This window comes from Heliconius melpomene, chromosome 17, assembly GCF_056956725.1.
Source record: "Heliconius melpomene rosina isolate 202511_hmr_F chromosome 17, ASM5695672v1, whole genome shotgun sequence".
Lineage (NCBI taxonomy): Eukaryota > Metazoa > Arthropoda > Insecta > Lepidoptera > Nymphalidae > Heliconius > Heliconius melpomene.
Window position 1 is genome coordinate 9989924 of NC_140405.1, and position 23958 is coordinate 10013881.

The window sequence follows — 23958 nt, forward strand, 5'->3', positions numbered from 1 at the left end:
TTTCAGCGAAGTTGCCCTTATTATTATTTGCCTTAATAAATATTTATTTAATAGTAATGTAAGAACAAAGACACAGTATTACTTTTTCTATTTAATTTACCTTTATGGGGAATAACTGATAGATTAAGTAATAGATATAATATTATTTATTCGATTAAAAATGAATTCTATATAATAGCTTAATGTTATCTAGATACTAATTGATCAAATTATTATTACATTAACATAAATAAATATTTTTTAATCCTATACATATATACATAAAAGTGAAAATATAAAAATAATATAACATACAATATAATATAAAAAAGACTAGTTTTTGCTCTGCAGTAGCATTTCATCGGAAAATGAAGAAAAAATCCAACGCAGGTCTTGAAGCGTTTCGAAGTAACTAAGTAGGTCGGTTCGGTCGGGTGGGCTCGGCTCGCGTCGGGCGCTCTCGTGACAGCTCGGCGACTTGCGCACGCGCATACAACGCCGATCCCGCCACGGCAGCAGTCGCGTTCATTGGAAAATTATCCTTTAAATAATAAATGGGATGCGATTTTCTTATTAAATAGCGCGGAAATGGACTGATTGTTTATATTTAATAACGATTTACATAAATAATTTTGTTTTGTGAAAGAACTGTACCAGACAATGTTGTGGGAGAATAATCTTAACGAGGAGACAGAAGCGGTAAGTGTTATAGAAAAAATTAAACTATCTTACTTAATTGATTTTCTTCTTAATTATATGATTTTATTTATACAAGCGTTGATCGATGTGTGAGTGGACGCGCTTGTGTGAGTTAACTTTCTAGTTTTCGCTCGCTGTTGCGTATTAGCATAAAACGTGAACGGTTTTTCATAATAAAAACATATGGGCAGTTTAAAGAGCTTTTGGTTTGTAAATATTCACCAGGCATCTTCCAACGCTGTGACATTGTTAGTAATCACTTTATTAGATGCAAATAAATGTGAATTTTGACACAGACGTGCGGTCTGTCACGAATACGTTCAACAAACTGTAGAGTTGTGAGCTTTATGTATAGTACGTTCTGATTTAAAATATTTCTTTTATAAATAAATAAAATAAATCAGCTTTACGCGGTATTTTGCAAACAGCAGTGTAGGCAGAGGGAACATAGTGTTAAGACACTCCATTCCTCAATTTTCACGAATCCACAACCGTCGTGTTACTGTCATATCTTTCTGCCCCTGTGCTACGACGGTATTTTACTGTATATGCTTATATATACATCTAATTTGTGTTATTTTATATATATATGTGTATATATATATGTTAATTCGTAAGATAATTTGCAAAGAAATTCAACTTAAAATTTTATGTAAGTAACAATAATGGACCGAAAAAAAGATAATGTAAGCCAACTATTATTATCATAGAAGCAACTCGTTGAAACAAACAAAAAGATAAGTTATCGAGAAAACAATTTGTGAAAAGGATAGCTGAATTACAATTGATGATGTAGGAAAGAGATGGCGTGTGTATTGAGAGGTTTTCGATAGAAATCATAATAATATTATAGTTGACAACATTTGAGAATTAATTGTTATTTATTTAGTGTTAATTATAATGAAGATTTATGTATTTTAGTTCATTTAATGTATGTAAACTTTAGAATTATTATTTTTTTTTAAGCTTTATAGCTAGCCAATAAAGATAGATAGCCCTATGAGAGATATTTGTAACGTAAAATCTTATTTTATAGAAAAATATTTATTCTCTATTCCATAATTATTATTAATATCAATAATAAAAAGTATCAATAATTAATATCAATAATAAAAAGTTTAAAAAAACATATACTTTTAATTGCTTCCTAAATATTAAAAAACCTAAACTGTGATGGAGCAATGGATAAATGTAAGCGTGATGGTTGTGGGCTCGATCGCTGTTCACGGTTCCTCCCTTACCAGACAAAGAGTGAGTCAATACGCAATGTCTCCAGAATTCAACGGAAACTGGGGAAGAAAAGTGTCTTAACACTAGGTTTGTAGGTTTCCTCTGCCTCCCCTGCCTGAAGCTACAAAAAAAAAACAATTTTATTAGCCTTTGCCTTTATGCATCTTATAGTACCTTATAGTGACAACCTAGTGTCTCCGCCCAAATTCAAAACAATTTTAGTTGAATACGTGTTGAGTGAAGCTCTACGCCGCACTTTCGTTTACTTTATATATTAGTGTAAAATAATTCTCTATATATGTACATTAATAACTAAGCCTCATTTATAAAGCTCTCAACTCTGAGATCGATCTTGAGAGCAATCTTGCAATGCCATTATCAACCATAAATTATAATCTATGAATGAACACGCCATCTCAAGATCGATCTCACAGTTGAGTGCAATTTATAATTACGGGCTAAATTCCCATTATAACATTTAATAATACCTAATTAGTCTTATAACGAATGGCTTCTAGATGCGTGCTTGTACGGTGGCGCGATTTAACGCTTTCTCGAGTAATCGTTGTAAGCTACATACATACATATTTATATATTATAGGCTACATTTAAATTAGAAGATGTAGAGTGATATGTTTTATCCAATATTGCTAAGTATAATTTGAGGCTGTTGTGATAAACGCGACGGTCGTGGGTTCAATTCCTACTGGGGGGAATGAATTATAATTTATTTTGATTATCCTCTCTCTGGTAACAAGACTAAGCGATTAGCACGGTTTTTCCTTAACAAGGAATGTCTCAAAAATACTGCGGGAACGGAGTGTCTTAACCCTATGCCTATATGGGATACAGCGTGAAATTAAAAAAAATAAAATTGAAAGTCGCGGGCATCAATTACTATCTATATACTCGTATATAAAATCGAAAGGTCACTCACTCATCACGAAATCTCAGAAACTACAAGTGCTAGGAATCTGAAATTTTGCATAGGAGTTACTTATAGGACGTAGGTGCTCGCTAAGACGGGAATTTGTAATATTCGACTTCTAAGGGGTTGTTTTTGGGGTTGAAAGTTTGTATGAAACTTCGTTACTAATGACATTTGTCTTTGTCATTCGTTACTAAATGCTAGGAGTCTCAAATTTTGCATAGACGTCACTAGGACGTAGCCATGGAGACAGAAATTATTAATAACATAGATCACGCGGGTGAAACCGCGAGCGGGCCGCTAGTTTGTTTATATATAGTTCAATGAAACAAACTAACAATAGTATAACTATGTTTTTTTTAATAAATATAAATATATAACTTCCGCTCATTGTAACAATAATCGTAATTGAATAATTTTGACAGGGTCGAAGTCGAAATGCCAATACAATCAATTATATGAACTGTTATAATAAAAACTACTAAACATATAAAAGAATATTAGCACATATATTCAAAATTAAGAAAATTTAGCATTATTATGTAAATTAAAAAGCAGCGACACATTTTTTGTCGCATGCAGAATAGGCAGAGAGAACCTAAGAGTTAAGAAACTCCGTTCCTCATTATTCATCTAATTTTTGAAATATTTCATGTGTGTAATCTTTTCCATGCAACCTTTCGTCTTTTAAGGATTGCCTGGAAGAGATCACCTGTGGTTTTTACTTTTCACCTTTACAAAAAAAAATAGACACCTTTTTTTGGATTTTTGTGTATTGTTAATGTAATGGAGAATTAAATTAATAAAATGATATAAATATAGTCATTCTCCCTTGTAGGGATCATAAGAGTCAGACAGTATAGGAAAAAAGCTCAAAATTGAATTTCATAGAAAACTCTACCTGTAGTTTATTGACATAAAAAATAGAACCAAATTGAACATTGCCACTAAAAAATAAACAAGTCAATGACCAATATGACTAATAAAAAGGGATATTTTTAGTTCAACAAAAAGAGGCAGTACACATTGTCTACAAAATAAGATTAAATTATGAAATAAAACGAAACTACGATAAAAAATATTAAAATCATTTATAAAAAATTGTTTACATATAGTAAACAATTTTTTATATTATAGAGTCGCAGGTGTGCGCACACTCTAATTATGAACTTAAGAACTCGGAAGCATTGCCCGAAGGCCGTCTCAAGTAGTTATAGTATATTTTTGTTAAGCAAAAATCAATTTTAAGTGCAGGATATAAGGTTGCCTATCAAATAACAAACTAATATGTTTTCTTACACCCATTATTTCAGATATACTGATAACTAGTAGATTAAAATAAAATAGCAGTCGTTAAGAATTATTTGTCAAATATCAACTTCATTTCAATATTGACATTTGAGGCGGTAACACGTTTTTTTATATTTTTATGCGAATTTAAAGATATAATCTAGTGATAGACCACTCCTTAAAATAATTTAATATAGATAATCAATAATTTATTAACTAACGCATGCTTTACACATTTTCCCGGTAGGCACATAGCCTAGTGTTAAGACATTCTATTCCTCACTTTCCCCCCATTTTACAGACATTCAGACAGGGGCGGAACCTAACGTCGCGCCTTACAAGAACGAGGAAGTGAACATAATTTAAATATATCCATAACGTCCTCCGAGTGGGAACCTACTGGGCCACGACAGCTTTAAATATTAATGTACATATCAATTATTTATATTGATATTAATTAACATCAAGACCGTAGTTGTGCAGAGGCTAAAGCTTGTAACTGTAAACGCGACGGTTGCGGGTTCAATTCCCACTTCGAGAAATTAAATATTTCTTAATATCATTTCCTCACTTTAGTAACGAGGCAAACCGCGGCGTTGAGTTCCGCCACTCAACATACAATGCCTCAAAAATTCGGCGGAAAGTAGTGAACGAAGTGTCTTACCACAAGGTTCCCAGGTTCCCTCTGCTATGTGTAGTAATATATACAGTTTGTTGCTAAAAAATATTTATATTTAATTTAAATAACGACGTTTTGGAGCAATTTTGATTCGAATCTAACTCAGGCTATTTCATATATTCGACATATTTTACTTTACCGTTGCATAATAAGTAACGTGATTATGTAAATAGATAGATTTTTGTTAGCTGAAAGATAGTTGTAGATTTAAAATAAAAATGCATAAATTATTAGGTATTTATTTTGTATATTTATTTTCTTAGTCTTAACTATATATGTACAATATCAGATGGACTATATTATTATTATCGTTTTTCTTAATGTAGAAGTTGTATTTACGGAAGTAAATATAAAATAAAAGGTGTATTTTTAATACAATGACCCATTGTTTATCTATATATATATAAAAGGACTTGTCCTCACTGACTGAGGTAAGACGCACGCACAGCCGTAACCGCTAATGGTAGAAATGTGAAATTTGGACAGATGTTTACTTTCGGAATCTGGACATTCACTAAGAAGGGATTTTTAAAAATTTAAACCCTAAATGGGTGAAATAGGGGTTGAAAGTTTGTATGGAAAAAAAATTAAATCGGCACCGATTTTTATAAAATTTGAAATTTAGATTTTTAAAAGTATTTAATTGAACACGTGTTTCATCGTTTTCTAGAATTCACCCCCTAAGGGTGCAAATAAGAGGTTGAATGTTTGTATGGAAAAATCTTTAAATCGCCACCGATTTTTATACAATTTGAAATTTAGACTCTTAAAAATATTTTATTGAACACATGTTTCGTGGTTTATAAGAATTCACCCCTAAATAAGCACGCGAAGCTGCGCGCGTCCGCTAGTAATGTTATAATAATCCAAGATATAAAAATATATTTAGCTACAATTACCGGATCCAGTATAGGGCTTGTATTTAAGATATCAATACATTCTTTTTTTTAGCTTCACGCTGTATCCCGCACATAGCGGGGTAGGCAGAGAGAACCTTGGAACCTAGTGTTAAGACACTTCTTTGTCATTCACAATATACTTCCGTTCCACACTTTACACCGAATTCTGGAGGATTGCGAACGATTGCGTGTTGAGTGGTGTATATTAAATAGTTAATTTTCTCGAATGGGAATCGACTCTTAACCTGTCGCGTTCTACAACTGGATATACTCATTATGCAATGTGTTGAAAATTCGGTGAAAAAAGGGGAAACCGGACTGTCTTACATTAGGTACCCTTGGCTAGGCATAGGCTTGTTATAATGTAGAGGAACTACATCTGCAGAAGAACTTGATAGTTAACCATTTTTAAATACTTACCAACTTTGTGGAGTATTTTTATGTGTTCCTTTTGAAAATACGATTAAAGTTAATTGTCACTTAACTTGTCTTTTATTAGTAAAGTATTTTATGTAGAAAAAAATACATATTAATATATTTTGTTATAGTTATTTTTAAATAGATATGTAGTTAAATGATTCATTTGATATTGTTTGATTAAAAAACTAGATCGATTTTATAGTTCCAAGTTGTACAATGTAAAAATAATAATAATATAAAATGCCCATATTAGGTAAAATCCATATATAAATTATAATTGTTAGTTCACACAACTTCTTAGACTTTATGGTATGAACTAAACATGAGAAAATATCTGCTCTAGAACTTATATAAGTAGTATGAATGTTAATTACTGTAAGGCACAGAAAAAGAATATTCTTGCACTTTTATACTTCACGAGAAGCTATTTAGAGAATTGTTAAAAAAAGGTTTATTACTTTAAATTGACTTCACTTGTCATATTTTTCCAACAACGTAATAAAAAAATGGAATTTCGTAACGCCACAAATAAAGAACTGAACGGAAAAAAAATATTTCGTGGAAAATAATAAAAAAGTACAAAAATACTTGCTAGCTTGATTTAGTCAAAATTGTCAATATTTCAATAAATTAAAATATAAATTTAAATTTCAAGAAAGATTCAAGAACATTTTTAAATTAAAGAAAATAGACATAAACTGAGAAATACAAAAAAACAAAAAAAAAACATAATTTAGAACTAACTTATAAGGTAAGCAAAGACAAAATTTCCTTTAGTTTCGAGACAAAAGGCGTCGCGTAACCGAGTGGTCAGAGAGAATGGGGCGATTTTCACTTGTCTAAATCGGGGTCGAGGACGATTTCGGTTACGTGATCGGCACCACCGATCGACTAATATGCGTATATGAGTCATTTGATGACGTCAAACTATGTTTTATTTAAGTTTTTAAAGTTATTTTTAATATATATCAGTTTTAAATAACTAAGCCAGGAAATTAAAATATTAAATATTCTTTCCCTAAAGTGGCAATATAATCCCCGACCGTAGCGTTTACTGTGTACACTTCAGCCCCGGCGCCACGACGACTTCATATGACATATATAAAAAAATTAAGTAAATAATAAGCAGAGGGGATCTAGTGTTAAAACTCTTCGTTATTCAATTTCCGCAGCAACAACACATTGCTACAAAATAATAATAATTACTAATTATTATATTAATAATAATTAACCCACTTATATTATCTTAAAAAATATATGACATATCTATTGTAATACTACATCTTTGATAATGTTTCATTGCCATATAATCTTTATATTTATGTTTCATAATATTTTTTAATGTTATGCAAGAAATATCTTGATCTAGATATTTATAACTATTTAAATTTTGCAGCACCTTATCACAATTAGATATAATGGAGATAAATTTTAACATGTGCACGGTGTGGGCGAGTGTAAACAGTACGGTTATATGATAATAAAATATTTAATATTTTCATTTCCTAGGTCTGATAACGTGGCAAAGCGCGGCGTTGAGTTCCACCACTCAACACACAATGAGTGACTGTGTCAACACTATGTTTCCCAATTTTATCTGCCTACTCTGTCATGAGCGTGATATAGTGCAAAGCTAAAAAAAGAATTAAAAATATTTTTTAAACTATAAAAGAATCCACCTTTCTCTTTTTTCCTAAGAAGAAACACGTATTTAATTTTCTCTTCTTATTTTGAACACATATACAATTCTATATATAACATATAAGAATGTATGTCAAATCACTATTTTATACCTTTTGTATGGCAGATTCAATAAGTATTCAATAGATACGTTGAAAACAGTTACGCCTTTAAAGAATTTCCTAACGGTTCTTAAATGCCTTATCCATTAATAATTTAAAATCTTCGTTATTCAGAATTACGAAATCTTATTGTTTAAGGAAAATATATTTTAAATGTATGATACTAGCCATTTATCCACGGCTTCACCTCCGTGGTTAATAATAAAATAAATTAAGATGTTCACACTAGATTTCACTCTCTTCTCTTCTCTTCTCTCTTTCCTTCTCCGTCTCTGACTATGCAAAAAATAAAGGATATTTTTCAACTGTGATATTTCATAATATTTTAACACTTTATTATTTATTTACGCTTTATCTATATTTTTATAATCGCCGCCGTCAAATTAATGTTAATATTAATTTATATTCAAATATCTTAAGTACTCTATTGATACGTAATAATGTGATTAACTTAAAAACTAATTTTAGGGCATTAATCGTTTTTAAAGATATAAAGTATATATTTAAAGTATAGATAAGAAGTCAGTATATATTTTACGAAACGCAGCAACAAACATAATTTAAACAATTAAATTAATCATTCACCGCATCATCGAACCTACGACCATCACATTTATAGTTAGATTAAAGTCAATATAGGTACATTAGGGAACTGGACAACGCAGGTACTCTTGTGCTCCTTTCTTCCGTTCTCGTAGGCATGGAAACTTTTTTCTGAGGATCTAAAAAATATTCTTTTGTATCCTATTACACTCTTCAAAATGTCAAATATCAGCTTTATAAATTTACTAAATTGGTATCAAAAGAGTTTTATATAAAGAGAGCAATTTAATATTAGAAATCATTATAAAAAAATAAACAGAAGCTACCTAGATGGTTCTATCGACAGAAATACTAAGAATTGGGCTTCAACAAACAAAATTCATTTACATACAATTTACACGTTACGTGTGCCATATGTATGTTAATATCAAACAGCGCAAAGTGGAAACTTACTTATTTTGATGACATTTTAAAAAACAAGTTGTTTTCATTTTACATATTTGATTGAATTTGATATACATAATTATGTTTCTTATAAAATTTTAAGTGGTTACCACAAATTTCTAATGTCCAACGAAAACAGAGGATTGTTATAGCTTTGAAGTGTCTGTGTGTATCGGACTGCCATAACTCCCAAACGGATGAATCGATTTTGATTTAGTTTTTTCGTTTTAAATAAACATATAACTTAGCAAAGTGGCAGAATTTAAAGTTTCGTCTTATCAACGCGGAGAAACAAAAGAAGATAAAATAATAAACCAATAACCATCGTCTACCATCGAACGTTATTCCACTGCTCTATGGTGGCCTCTAGCTTTTCTATAAAATGTATCGGATTGCCTTAACTCCCAAACGGATGAATCGATTTTGATTTAGTTTTTTCGTTTTAAATAAAAATATAACTTAGCAAAGTGGCAGAATTTAGTCGCGTCTCATCAACGCGGATAAATAATAGGAGGTAAAATATTAAAACCCATAACTATCATCTACCATCGAACGCTATTCCACTGCGCTATGGTGGCCTCTAGCTTTTCTATAAAATGTATCGGATTGCCATAACTCCCAAACGGATAAAACGATTTTGCTTTAGTTTTTTCGTTTTAAATAAAAATATAACTTAGCAAAGTGGCAGAATTTAAAGTCGCGTCTCATCAACGCGGATAAATAATAGGAGGTAAAATATTAAAACCCATAACTATCGTCTACCATCGAACGCTATTCCACTGCGCTATGGTGGTCTTTTCTATAAAAAGAGATATATTAAGGACAAACCATTTATATCAGTTTTCAATGATACAAACCAATTGCTTATTTATTATACAAACATTCTCGATTATACATTGCGTTCATATTTTATACGTGGTGAAAGGAACTTGCGTCACAGGCTTGTAACGACCTTGCAGAACTTATGTGCTTTATTACTGCTTTGTCTTATAATATAATAATTATTTTAAATGAAGCTTTTTAAATTGATTAATAGTGTATATTTAGTATTATACGTTTTAAAAATAGACTCACGAGTCTACCAGTGACCACAGATTATAGCTAAAGCAGCGTCAAAGCTGGCAAGGCAGAGGGAACCTAGTGTTAAGAGACTCCGTTCCCCACTTTCTGCCGAATTCTGAAGGCATTGCGTGTTGAGTGGCAGAACTCGATACAGCGTGAAGCTGTTTTATTTTAATTTTTATTAAAATACACAATTTTCAGTAAGCACGTATAATTTAAAATAAAATTTATATTACACGCGAAAATAGAAACAAACAAAATCGCCTCGAAATATCCAGTCTGACTTTCATTAAAGGTCGTGGTCGTCAATATAAAATTACTTTTTATTTTTTCGACTCCAAAACTCGAAACTTGTTTCGCGAAACTAATATTTCTGCTTCATTAGACGATTTTAAAATAATTACAATTAAATCGAAGCCGCGAATCTGTTTCTACCTAATCTGATACTAAACTAATAAAATAAAATAAAATATACCAAATTTATGCATTCGACAATTAATCGAGCCTGTTGCTACGTATACAACCTTCAAAAATCCTTTGCAAACTAAAACCGCTTTTATGTCTGACAATATAAAGAATAGGATAAAATGCATATTTTGAGATGGTAATTTTTATGTTAATACATAACATGGTGTTAAGAACAAGCCAAATGCGACTCAAGCCCTTATAGAATAAAGCTTAAAATAAATTGATCTATACTTCCATGTATATAAGCCGCCATCTTACATCGGGAAAACCAGGGGCCTTGAGGACCGGTTCCAGTGGACTAAAGTTTTGCAAATGCTTGAAGCTGCTTTACAGCCACTTTAAGTTATAAATAGTTCAATTACATATTATTATTATTGTATTGTATTATAAGATTATTGAGCCCTTGTAGCGCAGCGATACAGCGTGAATGTGGTAGTTACAGGTTCAATTTCTACAATGCTGAAAAATAAGAAAATATTCTGGAAGTTCAAGATTCAGATTTCAGAAACTATAAAATCCATACCTATATTATAAATTCGAAAGTAATTCTGTCTGTCTGTCTGTCCGTCTTTTACGCAATCAGGGCCAAACCGCTAATTTAATTGTGATAAAATACTCATAAAGAGATACTTGAGGGTCTCGGGATGAACATAGGATACTTTTTTTTCTCATATTTGTAATATTATCGATATATACCAATATATTAAAATACTTATTAATTCGACATGCAATTTATTCCGCCATGTTAATAACAACCGTCGTTGCTAAGCAACGGCTTGCAAAGTTTGTTGTTAGAAAACGTCACCCAAAATGAGCTTGCTTAACGCATCTCTCTATTGAAAACTGAAAATAATTTCATAAATATGTTTAATAAATATTCGTATAGTTCAAGCGGACGTAGCCGCGTTCGGGTCCACTAGTTAAACAATAAAAGTCTAAAAATAAAGCTTTAAACAAAATTAAACAAAAAATAGAGCTAGATTATGGATATCATGGCAGTATAATAAAAGATTTTTATATATACAAATAAATATTAATCCAAAACGATTATATGACGTCACTTTACATTGTCTCTTGACGGTGTGAGGTTATCTTATCAGTTTACACTTTGTACCCAAGATAACTTGTCGATAAACTTAAATATATATTGCAATAAGTAGTAAAAAAATATAAGTGACTCTACTATTGTAGTTGCATGTCGTCTCTATAATATATTATATAAATATATATACATTTTGTGTGCCTAGGATTGTATTTTACAATGGAGGTTTACGGACGTTACCCCAAATTAATATTTTCGGTATGTTATTTATATTTGTTTTTTTTTTAAAAAAGGAATATATATGTATATGTATGTATTTGTATATATATAAAAAAACGTAAATTGCATTCGTTTTCGTTCCCGTATAAATTTTGAAATTCTTTCTTGATGCCCTAAATTTCAGTGCTTTTATCCACATTATTTCGGATGTGCGTTGTCTATTAGTCAATGACTAACGTAAGAGTTTTATAATATGGAAAATACATTAGTTTTTGAAAAAAAAAGACGTTTTTATTAAAAAAATGATTAATAATTCTAAAAGCTATTAAAATATATACATAATTTACTAAGTATATAAGTGGAGAACAGAATGTCTTAACACTTTTTCTCTCTGCCAACCCTTTTCTAACCGGAATTGTTTTTTACACCATACAGTAACTGGTAGTTGTATATTTTATAGTATTTTTTTTTATAATTATTATCTGCGCTGTTGATAATTAATTTATCTATAGATGACTGCAATTATACGTAAGATCATTATAACATATATTTTAAATGATAAAAAAGTACTTGTTTTTTTAATATTAATTTTAAAGATTTTTTTTATCCTACAAATGTTACAATTTAATTAATTAATTTAATTAATTTATCCATACATATAATAAAATTATAATTCATCGTTGTCTATACATGTAATGGAAGATATATAAGCCCATCTACAATTGGGGACATTTTTTCAATGTAATAGAACAAAAAACTATATTTTTTTCTGTTTGTTGGTTTGTGTGTTTATCTATATTTCTGTGTTTTTTTCCAAGCTAAACTCAGAAACTGCGTAACCGATTTAAATGTAGTTTTCACTATTGTATTTTGGCAAGAATCTTTAATCTTTAATATTTTGAGTTAGTTTTATTACAATCGGTTCATAAATAAAAAAGTTGTATCTATATAAAATATTCTATGCCAAATATTGCTACAAAATAAATGTTTTATAGAATTGGCTGAAACTTTCCTTTTCAATGTATGGATTTTGTCTTTAAAATTATAATGTTAATAAATTATTGTGTAGGACAAGCGGGCGAAGCCGCGAGCGGATCGCTAACTCAAAATAATCGTAAATCGAGTACCCTAACACTACACAAGGTCGACGTAGTACAATACATCTAATACGAAGCGCCTAGTAAGACGTCGGAATGTAAATGGGTTATTTTTGGGTTCGATTCCCACTGGGGGTATGATTATCATTAAAGTATTTGTATTTTCTCGCTAATGTGTAAAAAGTTGACGTTAACTTTTCGCGTAAATTTAGAAGTAATTCGGAAACGAGTCCCCTAAAACTAGGTCCCTTTGCATACCCTCTTATGCGGCAAAAAAGCTTTAGTCTTAGCAGCTTTAACAATATATTCATATTATTTAATAATCAATAAATAGCACATAAAATAATAGCAAATATTAGCCGTAGGTGTCAACTCAAGTATTAGATGACATAAACGTGTTAGTCACAGGCAATACCAATTACATAATTCACTACAAAGCTAAATTAAGATTCAAAATGCGTACGCGCAGTGGCGGTAGAAGTTGCATAAGAAAACATTTCTCGACCCTTCAAAGAACTAAGGTTCATTGAATTATAATTTGATACAGTAATAAAGTACGAAACGTTCATCTCTCTACGTGAGCTGATTTGCTTTGTTCTTATATTCTAAAATTTTAATATCCTTGTTGGGATTTATATGAATTTTATCCGACTGTGTGATATGAGGAGGGTATTGTGTTGGGCAGTTTGTGTGTATGTTTGTTCCAATGTGGTGTTGTAGAAGCTAAACGGAATGATGGAGTTTTAGGTAATTACGTTATATTTTAATGGATCGTAACAGGGTTATTATTTTTCGTAAATTAATTAAAGTCAAAAAAGTATTTCGTATTTCTCACATTCCCAAGTTAACCCCGAGTAAAAAGAGAGAGAGTGGAGGAATTCAGTATCTAAAACATATGGAGTTCCATCACATGAATGTTTCAAATATAAAAATGGATTTTAAAGTTTCATAATTGCTATTATAAACAGATATTTTAACATCGTTACAATGGCGGTATTTAAATAAATAAATAAATATTTAAAACTTTCCTTTTCTTAAAACTGAATGAACAAACTTAACTAGAACTGTAACAGAATATGTAGATAAACAGAATGTACATCTATTATAAAAACAAATTTAATTAATTAATTTAATCTATCAATGATAAGTGACCTAATTTATTAACACCACTCGTTAAATTGATCCATCTTATCTTATTCGTGCAAATTCTTGTAAATATATTTCTACTTGTCACTACAACTGACAATATTATCTCATATTACTATACTTTTTTAAAATTTTAATTAAATAAAAAAAAAACGTTCATGCTGTATCCCGTAGAGGGAACCTATTATTAAGACACTCTGTTCCCCAATTGCCACTCAACTATTGAGACATTAAGTATCGAGAAACTTAACACCTTGCTTTGTTTTGTTGATTTAAAGAGAAAAATAAAATAATTCATACCTACCGAGTTGGAATCGAACCCACAGCCATCGCGTTTACAAACAGAACGCTGTGCTGTTGCGCTACGAGGGTGTTTTATATTTTTTTATTTATTATATTATTTGTAGGATTATTTAACATGAATTTCCTCCACGGTATTTTGGAGGAAAATAAACATTAATTTAATTATTAACAGTCTTAGTAGTTAGTAGTTTAATCATTACATATTAATTAAATATTAATAGTCCTCCAAAGTAAATAATTAATATATGCTATAGTTTAGTCATGGAAAAATAATATGTTTTATTGATACTAAAAATAAAATAACTCTGTTAATGTTTTTTTTTAGTAGACAAATTATTTGATGACTAAAGTATTTTGCACTCGTCGATGTCTTTTTTATGGACAAACTTTCATATAAAAAAAAAACTTCCTTTTCTCACGTGAGGTGATTTGAAACCCATCTTCATATTACGTACATATAAAATTCTAAGAAAATATGTAATGATATGCAAATATATGTTCAAAATACATGTTAACAACTTTTTCCCTTATTACATAAGCAATAAAGGCTATTTTGATTTGTATATTTAATATTATCGTCAATATCTAGCGTGTTGCTGTGTACGTAAACAATTATATCATGAACTAAGTTTTTCCCACGTGCTTCACGTCATTATGTTGCTAGTATGTGTGGGTGTTTGTCTGCGTGTGTTACTAGTTTTATAATTAAACTATGAATGAAGTGAACTCTTGACGTCATCGTTTTCGACCAATCAGAGACAAGAATTGTCTGTGTGTGTTTTTTTTAAATTATTATTATTAGCAACTAAGGTGATCTGGCTCGTGCCGTTCTATGACAATAGAAAAATCAATTATCTGTCACGTGTTTTTTTTTAAATTATTTATGCTGTTTTGTTTGACTGATACCTTGCTAGGAACAAAAAATGATGTTGGGAAATTCCAGTCATTCTTTCACTGAAACTAAAATAAAAAAGGTTTCTAGGTTTTCTTATATATGTAAAAAAATATTTATGTGCAATAAAATATATTCATGTTCAGAACAATTATAACAATTGCACAATTGAACTATACCATTTTAAAGTACTTTGTAAAATAAAATAGCAGTCTTTTAAAGAATTCAGAGAAAGAGAGAGAATCTAAATCTTATTTCTAGGATACTTTATGGGATTTTCATGTTGTCTCATACTTTGAATAATATTAAATTTTATAGGCGGCTATTAAGGAAATACCGGTTATTTATTACGAATGGCAATTAGAACGTGACAATCAATTGAAATTATTAGAATTATGATATATAAGGTGCTTAGTAGCTATAATTGTATTTGAATTAGTTGTAGGCCATGGAAAGACTAGTCTTTTTTCTGGTTTCGTTTCTTCGTTATTTTAACCTGACTGTCAAAATAGTAAAAATATTACCTTTGACTAAAGTAATTTCAAAGTGGCAATTAGAATATTAACTATAGACAAAAACCGAACCGAAATTTTTCAAAGTATACAGTTTATGCAATTTTTGACATGACATGCCAAATCTATCCTTTAGCACTATAATAGGAACAATTTCAATGTTATATATAATAATATAAAGGTTAAGCCTGCAAGCTATAAAAACAATTCAAAACCCCTAACCCCCAGCACGGAACAAAAACCAATCAGAAACTGAGGTCACTGGAAAACTTAATACAAATTACTTTTTAATTTCCTATCTAACTTCATCTATTATTTCTAACTTAAGACGTCATCGATTTCGGTTCAACTGACGTACGCTATATATTGTTCGGATGCAATCACTATCAAAGTTCAATATTAAGTTAGAGGCGTATTTTCCGGTGTGACGCAGACCTCCATTGAATCAAAGGCGGCGTGCGCGTGCGCAGAGCTCAGTGGTTCTGTGATCTACTCGCTGTACACACGCGGCTATGGGCGTAAAAACAACATAATTTGACCGAAACGCCGGTAACCTCAAAGTCAAAATGGACACATACCAACATTGACCTGACATTACGAGTGAGTGCGTTTTGTTTATATATGTATGTATATGAGTGATATATATATATACTAAAAGACACTATATGAACTGTTCTACGAGGAGTATTAATGTGAGTTGCTCAATAAGTTATGTTTGCGGCTGTTTATTTGGATTTTTTTTGTTTTTTCTAGTGGATTTCGATGCTAATCGTTAGATTTAGAAGCAAAGTCATACTAACTAAGGTTAGATTTGGTATTTAATATCTCTTTTCACTTTTTGAGCGCGAGCGCTATAGTAAAAACTTATATTAATGATTTCGTTCCACACTTCACGGTCCGTGACACTCGCGTATTTCAACTTTGCGGGATTCCCAGCTTTTTTTGCTGCTATTTTTTTTTATTTTATCTATATCTATATACATCTATATATAGATGTCGAAACATGTTCTTAATACTAACAAAAGTACATATAAGTGCCATAAACAGAGTAAAGACCAAAGGTTGGTTCAATAACGTATTTTAAGCCTTATGTACGGGTAGTAAAGTATAATATTGATTGTAATAATTTTCGCAAAGGTTATAAATCAGTGCGGTGTGCCAAAACTAATGGGCAATTTAAGTTAATCTGTCTGGGACATCTCGTAAGAAGTAACGAGACTCGGTTAGTTATTGCTGTATTATGCAAAAACTCACTTCGTATACACGTGACATTTAGTGTACTGAACAAGCTTAAAAAAATTGACGATTTGAAATGGACGATTGGATTAAAAGCCTAACAATTGAAATAAAATATTTTATTAATGATTTACATAAAGCAAACCGTAAATTATGAATTTCACTTAGTAATTATTAGTTTTTATATCATAAAAAAGATGCTACAGTACGATTGACGAGTCGTGGCCGCCCTGAAGTTACCGCCGCCTTGAAGAATATTCCTCACTTTTCGTTATATTCTGCCCGAGTGCATAATTGGAAAAAGGTTAGAAAGTCCAACTTCATTTCAGGATTCAAATACTTTATTTTTCATACAGTTCAAGTTAATTTAAAAATAAGAACGTGTAAAAATTAGGAAAATGCAAATCGATGACTAACAAGAACGAAGATTACAGAATCTATAACAACAATAGTAACTTTGTTAGTTAAAAAGGCTTTTGCAATATTTCAGAGACTCGCTCGTGAAAACCCAAGGCCTCGTCTAAATAGTTGCAGAAGGTTACATTTTGTCTGGTCACGCGCATGTCTGATCTATACTAAAATAGATCACTATAATAGATCTTACGTCAAATAACAAGCCTTTGCTTCCGTTTAGGCAATAGGATATATTAAAATTGCTTAAAAAATCTTATTTCCTTTTCATACGAAAAGATTTTGAGAGTTACAAAAACAGCTTCAAGCTTCTTGCATAGCAGCATAGGTAAGTGCTTGGACACTCCGTTCTCTCATTTGAAAGTTGTTTTTAATAGGAATATTTTTGTCTCGTGAACTCAAAATATTTTTTGTCAGAAACTGTAGTTTCTTAATTTAAGACTTCAACTTATTTCTTTCATAAAGCCATATATGGACGTAAAAAATATATGCCTCAAGCAGAATTCAAACTGGCGACTTCCTTAATACTTAGTTACTACGACGTACTTAATTATATGCAAAAATTTAATAAATCGAATACCGGCGTGACTAGAACATTTTTTAACGTTACTAATTCATTGGAATGCAAAAGCTTCCGCATATTCGGCGCCATGATTTAGAGCTTGTAACTTTTTATTCGGACACGACCACAATGGAACGTTTGGTGCTATATAATTACTGTGATAACTATTCTAGGTCATTGATATTATGAATATCTATTAAAATAAAGTTTATTTTCTCGAGTATACAAAATAAATTAAAAAATAATATACCTATTTGAAAATGCTTAAATGGATTCATAGTTTTTCTTTAAATTTGATAAAAGACAGAATGTTGGGTATAGAAGCGTCTTAATGGGAACAAAGTGTCGTAACACTAGGTTCCCTCTGACTATTCTGCTATATGTACAGCGTAGTCAATAGTATCTTTAGCAATGTTATTAGTCATTTTTCTGTTTGTGTGTATCATTAAAAGACTTGTTTATCAGTTACCTGATATTTATACAGGTTCTAGTTAGTTTAAAATATAATAGGTAGGTGTCAATATCAGTCAGTATATACTGAAAATTTTTTATAATTATCTTATTTGCAAATAATTTAAAATATAATTTACCTAACAGCCAATTTAGATACATAATTCCATTTGTGATAAAACCTTTATGTTTATGTGTTGAATGATTTATGTAATGTCAAATGTCCGCTCTAAATTTTGACATTTAAACTGGTTGATCTTCTGGCATTTTAAATATAACTAATTATATCTTTTGAATTAATTTCTATTTGTGTACGTAAAATGAAAATTAATTGTTAAATAATTATAGAAATTCAACGGGGAAACGCTAATTAATACCCGGGTAGGAATCGATCCCACACCCATCACGTTTACTCTCTCCACTACTCCACGATAGCCATACCATCACAATACTAATAATATCATTTAGAAACACTTAGCTAATAGGAAAATCTGAATATTAAAATTATTTTATATGATAAGACATGCACAACGAGATTTTCTAGTAAATTCCCACGTAAATTGAATTGTTAGATGGCATGAATTGTTAATAGCTGGTTAATAATGCATAGCAGTATGATTACCTGGACTGACCGGTTCCACTTGGCTTTGACAAAAGGAAAAATACTCAGTTGGCCACTGGATAGGAGACAATGGGGTTGGCGTTGTGGAGAGTGAGTAGTGATTCCTTAACACTTAGAAAAGTCAGGTTTTTTTAATTAATTAAGTACAAAATTAATTATTTATAGCTTCATTTTGTGAACATTAAGTTCGTTCACGGGTTTATTTTCGTTTTGACCTACAATTATCCTTCTAATTCGTTTCTAATTTAAGATAATACGGGCGCTAAGATAAATAAACAAAGTAAGAACGGCAGAGAGAATGTTTGAGACATCTGGATCCACGTCATAGGCTAAGTTTGACGCAAAACGTTAGCAAAATTTATTTCTTAATTTTGGCACACGTGTTTTGCCTAAATTACAAATAGAATGTTTGTTAAAAATAGGAACCCTTTGTTTAGATTTCTATATTTATAACTTAAATATTGGGAATGGGCATACTCTTATTATCTACGTCATAACAAAATTTGACTTTATTTTTTTTCAATTTTCGTTTGTGGAGTGAATTTACAGCAAAATATCAAAGTTAACCTAATAATTTATATGTTAAACTAATTTTAATTTCATTTGTTAACAGATGCCACAGACGGTGCCCCGCTCTGGATGCAGCCCTCCATCAGCATCCCAGGGCGAGAGAGCGGTGCCTGCATCACCAGCAGACCTGCATCATCTCCTGCGCCTCCTTGGCGCCGAATCCCCCCCAGAATCCATGTTACATTCACCACCAACGTATGTTAAACCACCACCCCCCTATCCTGATAACAATTATCTCGAGCTCTACGATTTTGAAGGTTATCCCACCCCATCTCCTTCGTCAGACGAAGGTTCTATCCCAACCGTGGCTCTCCAACCATCTTCACCGTACAACTCCCTACAATACTCACCAGTGTTCATTAAAGAGGAGCCAAATAGATTGACAGTACCAGGATTTGCTTCACCATATCCACTGTCACCATCAGGATCTTCTGTCTCGTACAGCAGCCAAAATCAATACTCTTCCCCAGTCCCACAACACGAGGAATATATAGATATCGAAGAACTCCTAAAGGAAAACCAGATTTTACAAGAGAACGTACAGCAAGCTTACAAAATCCCCAAAATTGAAGTTGAAGAACCAAGAGATCATATACTCCTGCGATCTGCTCTTGAAGATACCTCATTCCAAAAACGACTTAACTTGAGACCTATTCCTTTGGAACTTGGCAGTGTAAAGATGGAAGAAAGCAGTGGAGGTGATGACAATGCCCTTGCTGCTCCAGATATCGATCGTGTACTATCAATGGCGTTTGAACAGTCTAAACGAGATGTCGATAGCACCTGCACAGTGTTGGGTATATCACCAGGTGAGTCACTTGTTGCATGTATTATTCATACATTTACTATTCATATACTGACTGTCAAGCAATAAAAATTCTTCTACAACATGTGAGAATATAGGCACTATTATTATATTTGTATTGTAACGAAGATGATCGAAAGAATAATTATCAATGACGTCACCAATAGCGTAAGACAGTTAAAAAACTAGTTTTTTTCTACACTCGTATACTCGTATATCGTGCTACTGCCTAAGCACATAACGATTATAAATGTTTTCTAAGAACGTTATAAAAATGGTTGATTACGCCATTGCTCGAGAGTTTGTTAATACGTCTATTGATGGTCTCTGGCGTTAATCTCTGCGCGTCATACGCTTAGTGTAAATATAATATTTAATTTGTTATTACTATAGTAACTGACATGGTTGGAATGTTCAAATTTGTTTTAATTTTAAATCGTTGGTTGTTTAGACAAAGTATAACGTTAATTTGGTTTCATTAACTTTCATCATTTCATACCATACACGTAATGCGTCTAGTATTCGGCGGAAAGCGGGAAACGGAAGTGCTTAAATGGGAACAGAGTATCTTAACACTAGGTTCCCTCTGCCTACCCTGCTATGTGTGGAATACAGTGTGAAACTAAAAGAAATCATTGCCAATGTAGCAAAATAAGAAAACTCGTTGATAATAAAAATATTATGATATATTCATTGCGAGAGGAAAAAATATTTATAAATCGTTTTATACCAAGTCTGAAGCACGTGATATTAAATAATTATTCTGTAATGGATATATTATTATATTATCAATTAATGCTAATTGTGCGAACATACTGTTTTCTATTATATTATATTTATCGTGACAGGTATCTATTATAAAAGCTTAAGAACTTAAAATTAAACGTAAAATATGATAAGAAATAGGATCTAATAAAGTTTTTAAAAAAGAACAGTAATGATTACATGCTAAATTTGATGATATCGTTTTTGTCAAATCATTATGTATTCGCATATTTTCAAATCTTATCAGAAATTTCAAAATTTTATCAGGGCCTGTCAAAAAAGGTTACAAGCATTTCTTATATTGACAGCTAGATTTCAGTAAGGCTATTAAAAGCAAGCTAAATAAAATATTTTTATCGACTTCTTACTATTTCATAGTAAATTTTAAATAAATATTTTTTTTTTCAATAGATCCAATGCAATGGAGCACTAGTGATGTGAAATCGTGGGTTATGTTCACATTACAACATTACAACCTACCAATGGTACCTGCTGAATACTTCGCTATGGATGGCGCAGCACTAACTGCTTTGACGGAAGATGATTTTAACCAAAGGGCACCTCAGGTATATAACTTAACATATTTTTACTATGTAATATAAAAATTATGGTTGTGATTGTTCTTATAATATATGTATAGGCATTTTCTAGTGTAAAGTGTAAGCTATATTTAGATAGACTGATTAAAAATTATAAAATAACATAAAAAATGTGCACACAATTTAACTAAGTAAAAGAAAATTTTAAACATCAACTGAGGCCGTTAAGTAACGTCAAGGCCGTCGCAGCGGCACAGTGGTTGCGAATTCGATTCCCATTTGGAGGAATGAATTATTTTCATTACCTAGCTTTATTAACAAAACTCAACTCGCCATACGTGGAAGACAAAGATCAAAGTTTTCGACACAATTACTAAAGCAGATTTGTTTTTTCCCTAAGTGGATATTGAACCGTTGCACTTACTGTCAGACTCTCTACCGATGCGCTACGATGACCTCACTAACTAAAATATATAGTATAAGAAAAAAAAACACTAAATATTTTATAGTTTACCGTTTATTTATTTATGATTTGTTCTTTAATGAATCATAAGTCCTTAAGATATTATTAATAACGGTAACTAAAAGGTTTAAAATACCTAGATATATGACTATCAGTCTCTAAGGTAGTATTCATTTCAAAAGTATTTTTTATAAAAAATCAATAAATATTTATATGCCATAAAAGGAATTATGACTCATTTTGAGTAAAAGAATCTAAACGTATTAAGAAATATCTCTTCTGAATCATACTGACCTTTCGAGATGATGTATGGATTTATGTATAATACAATAGACCACTATATTTAGTAAGAAAGTGAAGAAATTATCTTTGAATATACCCACCTTTATAGGTGCCTATACCCACAAATATATATTTGTGTTCTTTTGAGGCAGAGTGAGGGAACCTAGAAGAAGATAGTTCGTTTCTTTCATAATAAAATTAACGTTTACTAAGATTTCAATTGCTTCGTAAATATTATCAAAAAAAAACTATTTTTAACTGTGAAATAGTTAATCTCGACCCTGCAGTGATTAAGGGCATCGATAGGGGAGCACAGCTTGACATTTGCAGTGATAAGAGAGTGTTTGTTTGTAAACACTAATATACAATTGTACACGTTTTCGTAAACAAATGATTATTCACATACTTGAATAAATTCAGTTAATGCGTTTAATTTTGTTTTCTGATACATGGCGCAGTGGAAATTCGTCTGACCGTTTACGCGAGGGTTGTGAGTTTGATTCATACTCGAGAGAATTAATATATTTATTAAAAAAAAAATCGTTGAGTTCTACAACTCCACACCTAATAGTTAGAAAATTTGGCTGAAAGTGAAAAATGCAGAATTAATCAATAGGTTCCCTCTGCATACACTGCTATGTGAAGGATACACTGTGATGCTAATGCTAAAAAGGAAGGCAGATTTAAAATTAACTTTCGAAATCTTTATTTTTTTATGACACCACCCTAAAAGTACGGCATAGGTATGTGAATAGTAGTGATTGGTCACTAAGCCACTAAAATTATTTTTATATATAAGGTAAATACACTCATAGTACTAAACAGAAAAGGAATAGAATCTAACCTGGCTATGATTCACTTTCCGCCTAATTGAGCATAGCGTTGTCACCAGTACTTTCGCTCAAGATATACAAACATAAATACTTATAAATTATAATACATATGAAAAAACCACATTACATGGTTACATAAAGTTCGGTGTTAAGTTTTGTTATCTAAAAAATGATTATAATGGAAAAAAAAGAAAGGAGTGACTTAGAACATATTTCTATTCATAATATAATAGAAGGGTATATAATATCGATAATAATAATCAAATTAGTTTCTAGTTGTATTTCGCATGTAGCAGAGTAATCAATGGGAAACCTAGGTTCTCCGCTTTCCGCTGATTTTTCCAGGAATTGCGTTTGAATGGCGAAACTCAACGTCGTGTATTCATGCCAGAGCAAAGAAATGAAAATATTAATTAATTGCCCCGAGTCGCACTCTTGTGCCTCTGCGCCACAACTGTTGTTATATTGATCTTAATATAAATTACAACACTTCTATGTGAAAACGGCTTTCGTTGCGGTTGGGTAACAAGGAAATCCGTTTGGATGTTTCATTTATGCAACTTTCTTGCAACCACGTGGTTAAATAACGGGAAAACCCGAGTGCAATTTTTTAAGTGCGGGTTAAGTAATAGTACTGATGTAATATGAAATGTGCGAATTACTCCGATTTTCGGTCTAATTAATCTTAAGTAAGTAGTATATTCCACGATTTGTTTTCCGCGATTTTGATGAGCGTATAACCAACAGTATAGAGTAGACAGACAAA

The 23958-nt window shown here is 31.1% G+C and overlaps 2 protein-coding genes across 5 annotated transcripts in view; one reads left to right on the forward strand and one right to left on the reverse strand.

Annotated features, from left to right (window-relative positions):
* The window catches only part of LOC146530220 (proton-coupled amino acid transporter-like protein acs), a 184050-nt gene that overhangs the window by 106501 nt on the left and 53591 nt on the right, over window positions 1-23958 (reverse strand). The gene's annotated exons all lie outside the window — the stretch shown is intronic.
* Window positions 457-23958, forward strand: part of Ets98B (DNA-binding protein Ets98B) — a 36763-nt gene continuing 13261 nt past the window's right edge. Inside the window, exons 1-3 of one of the 4 annotated variants that reach the window (XM_085200459.1) lie at window positions 457-678; window positions 19549-20314; window positions 21487-21641. In XM_085200459.1, coding sequence (XP_085056585.1) covers window positions 640-678; window positions 19549-20314; window positions 21487-21641 — 960 coding nt within the window. In that variant the 5' untranslated portion in view covers window positions 457-639. Of the gene's footprint in view, window positions 679-11643; window positions 11744-16108; window positions 16255-16326; window positions 16347-19548; window positions 20315-21486; window positions 21642-23958 lie in introns of those variants that run through there. The other 3 variants (XM_085200460.1, XM_085200462.1, XM_085200461.1) reach the window with 3 other exon arrangements.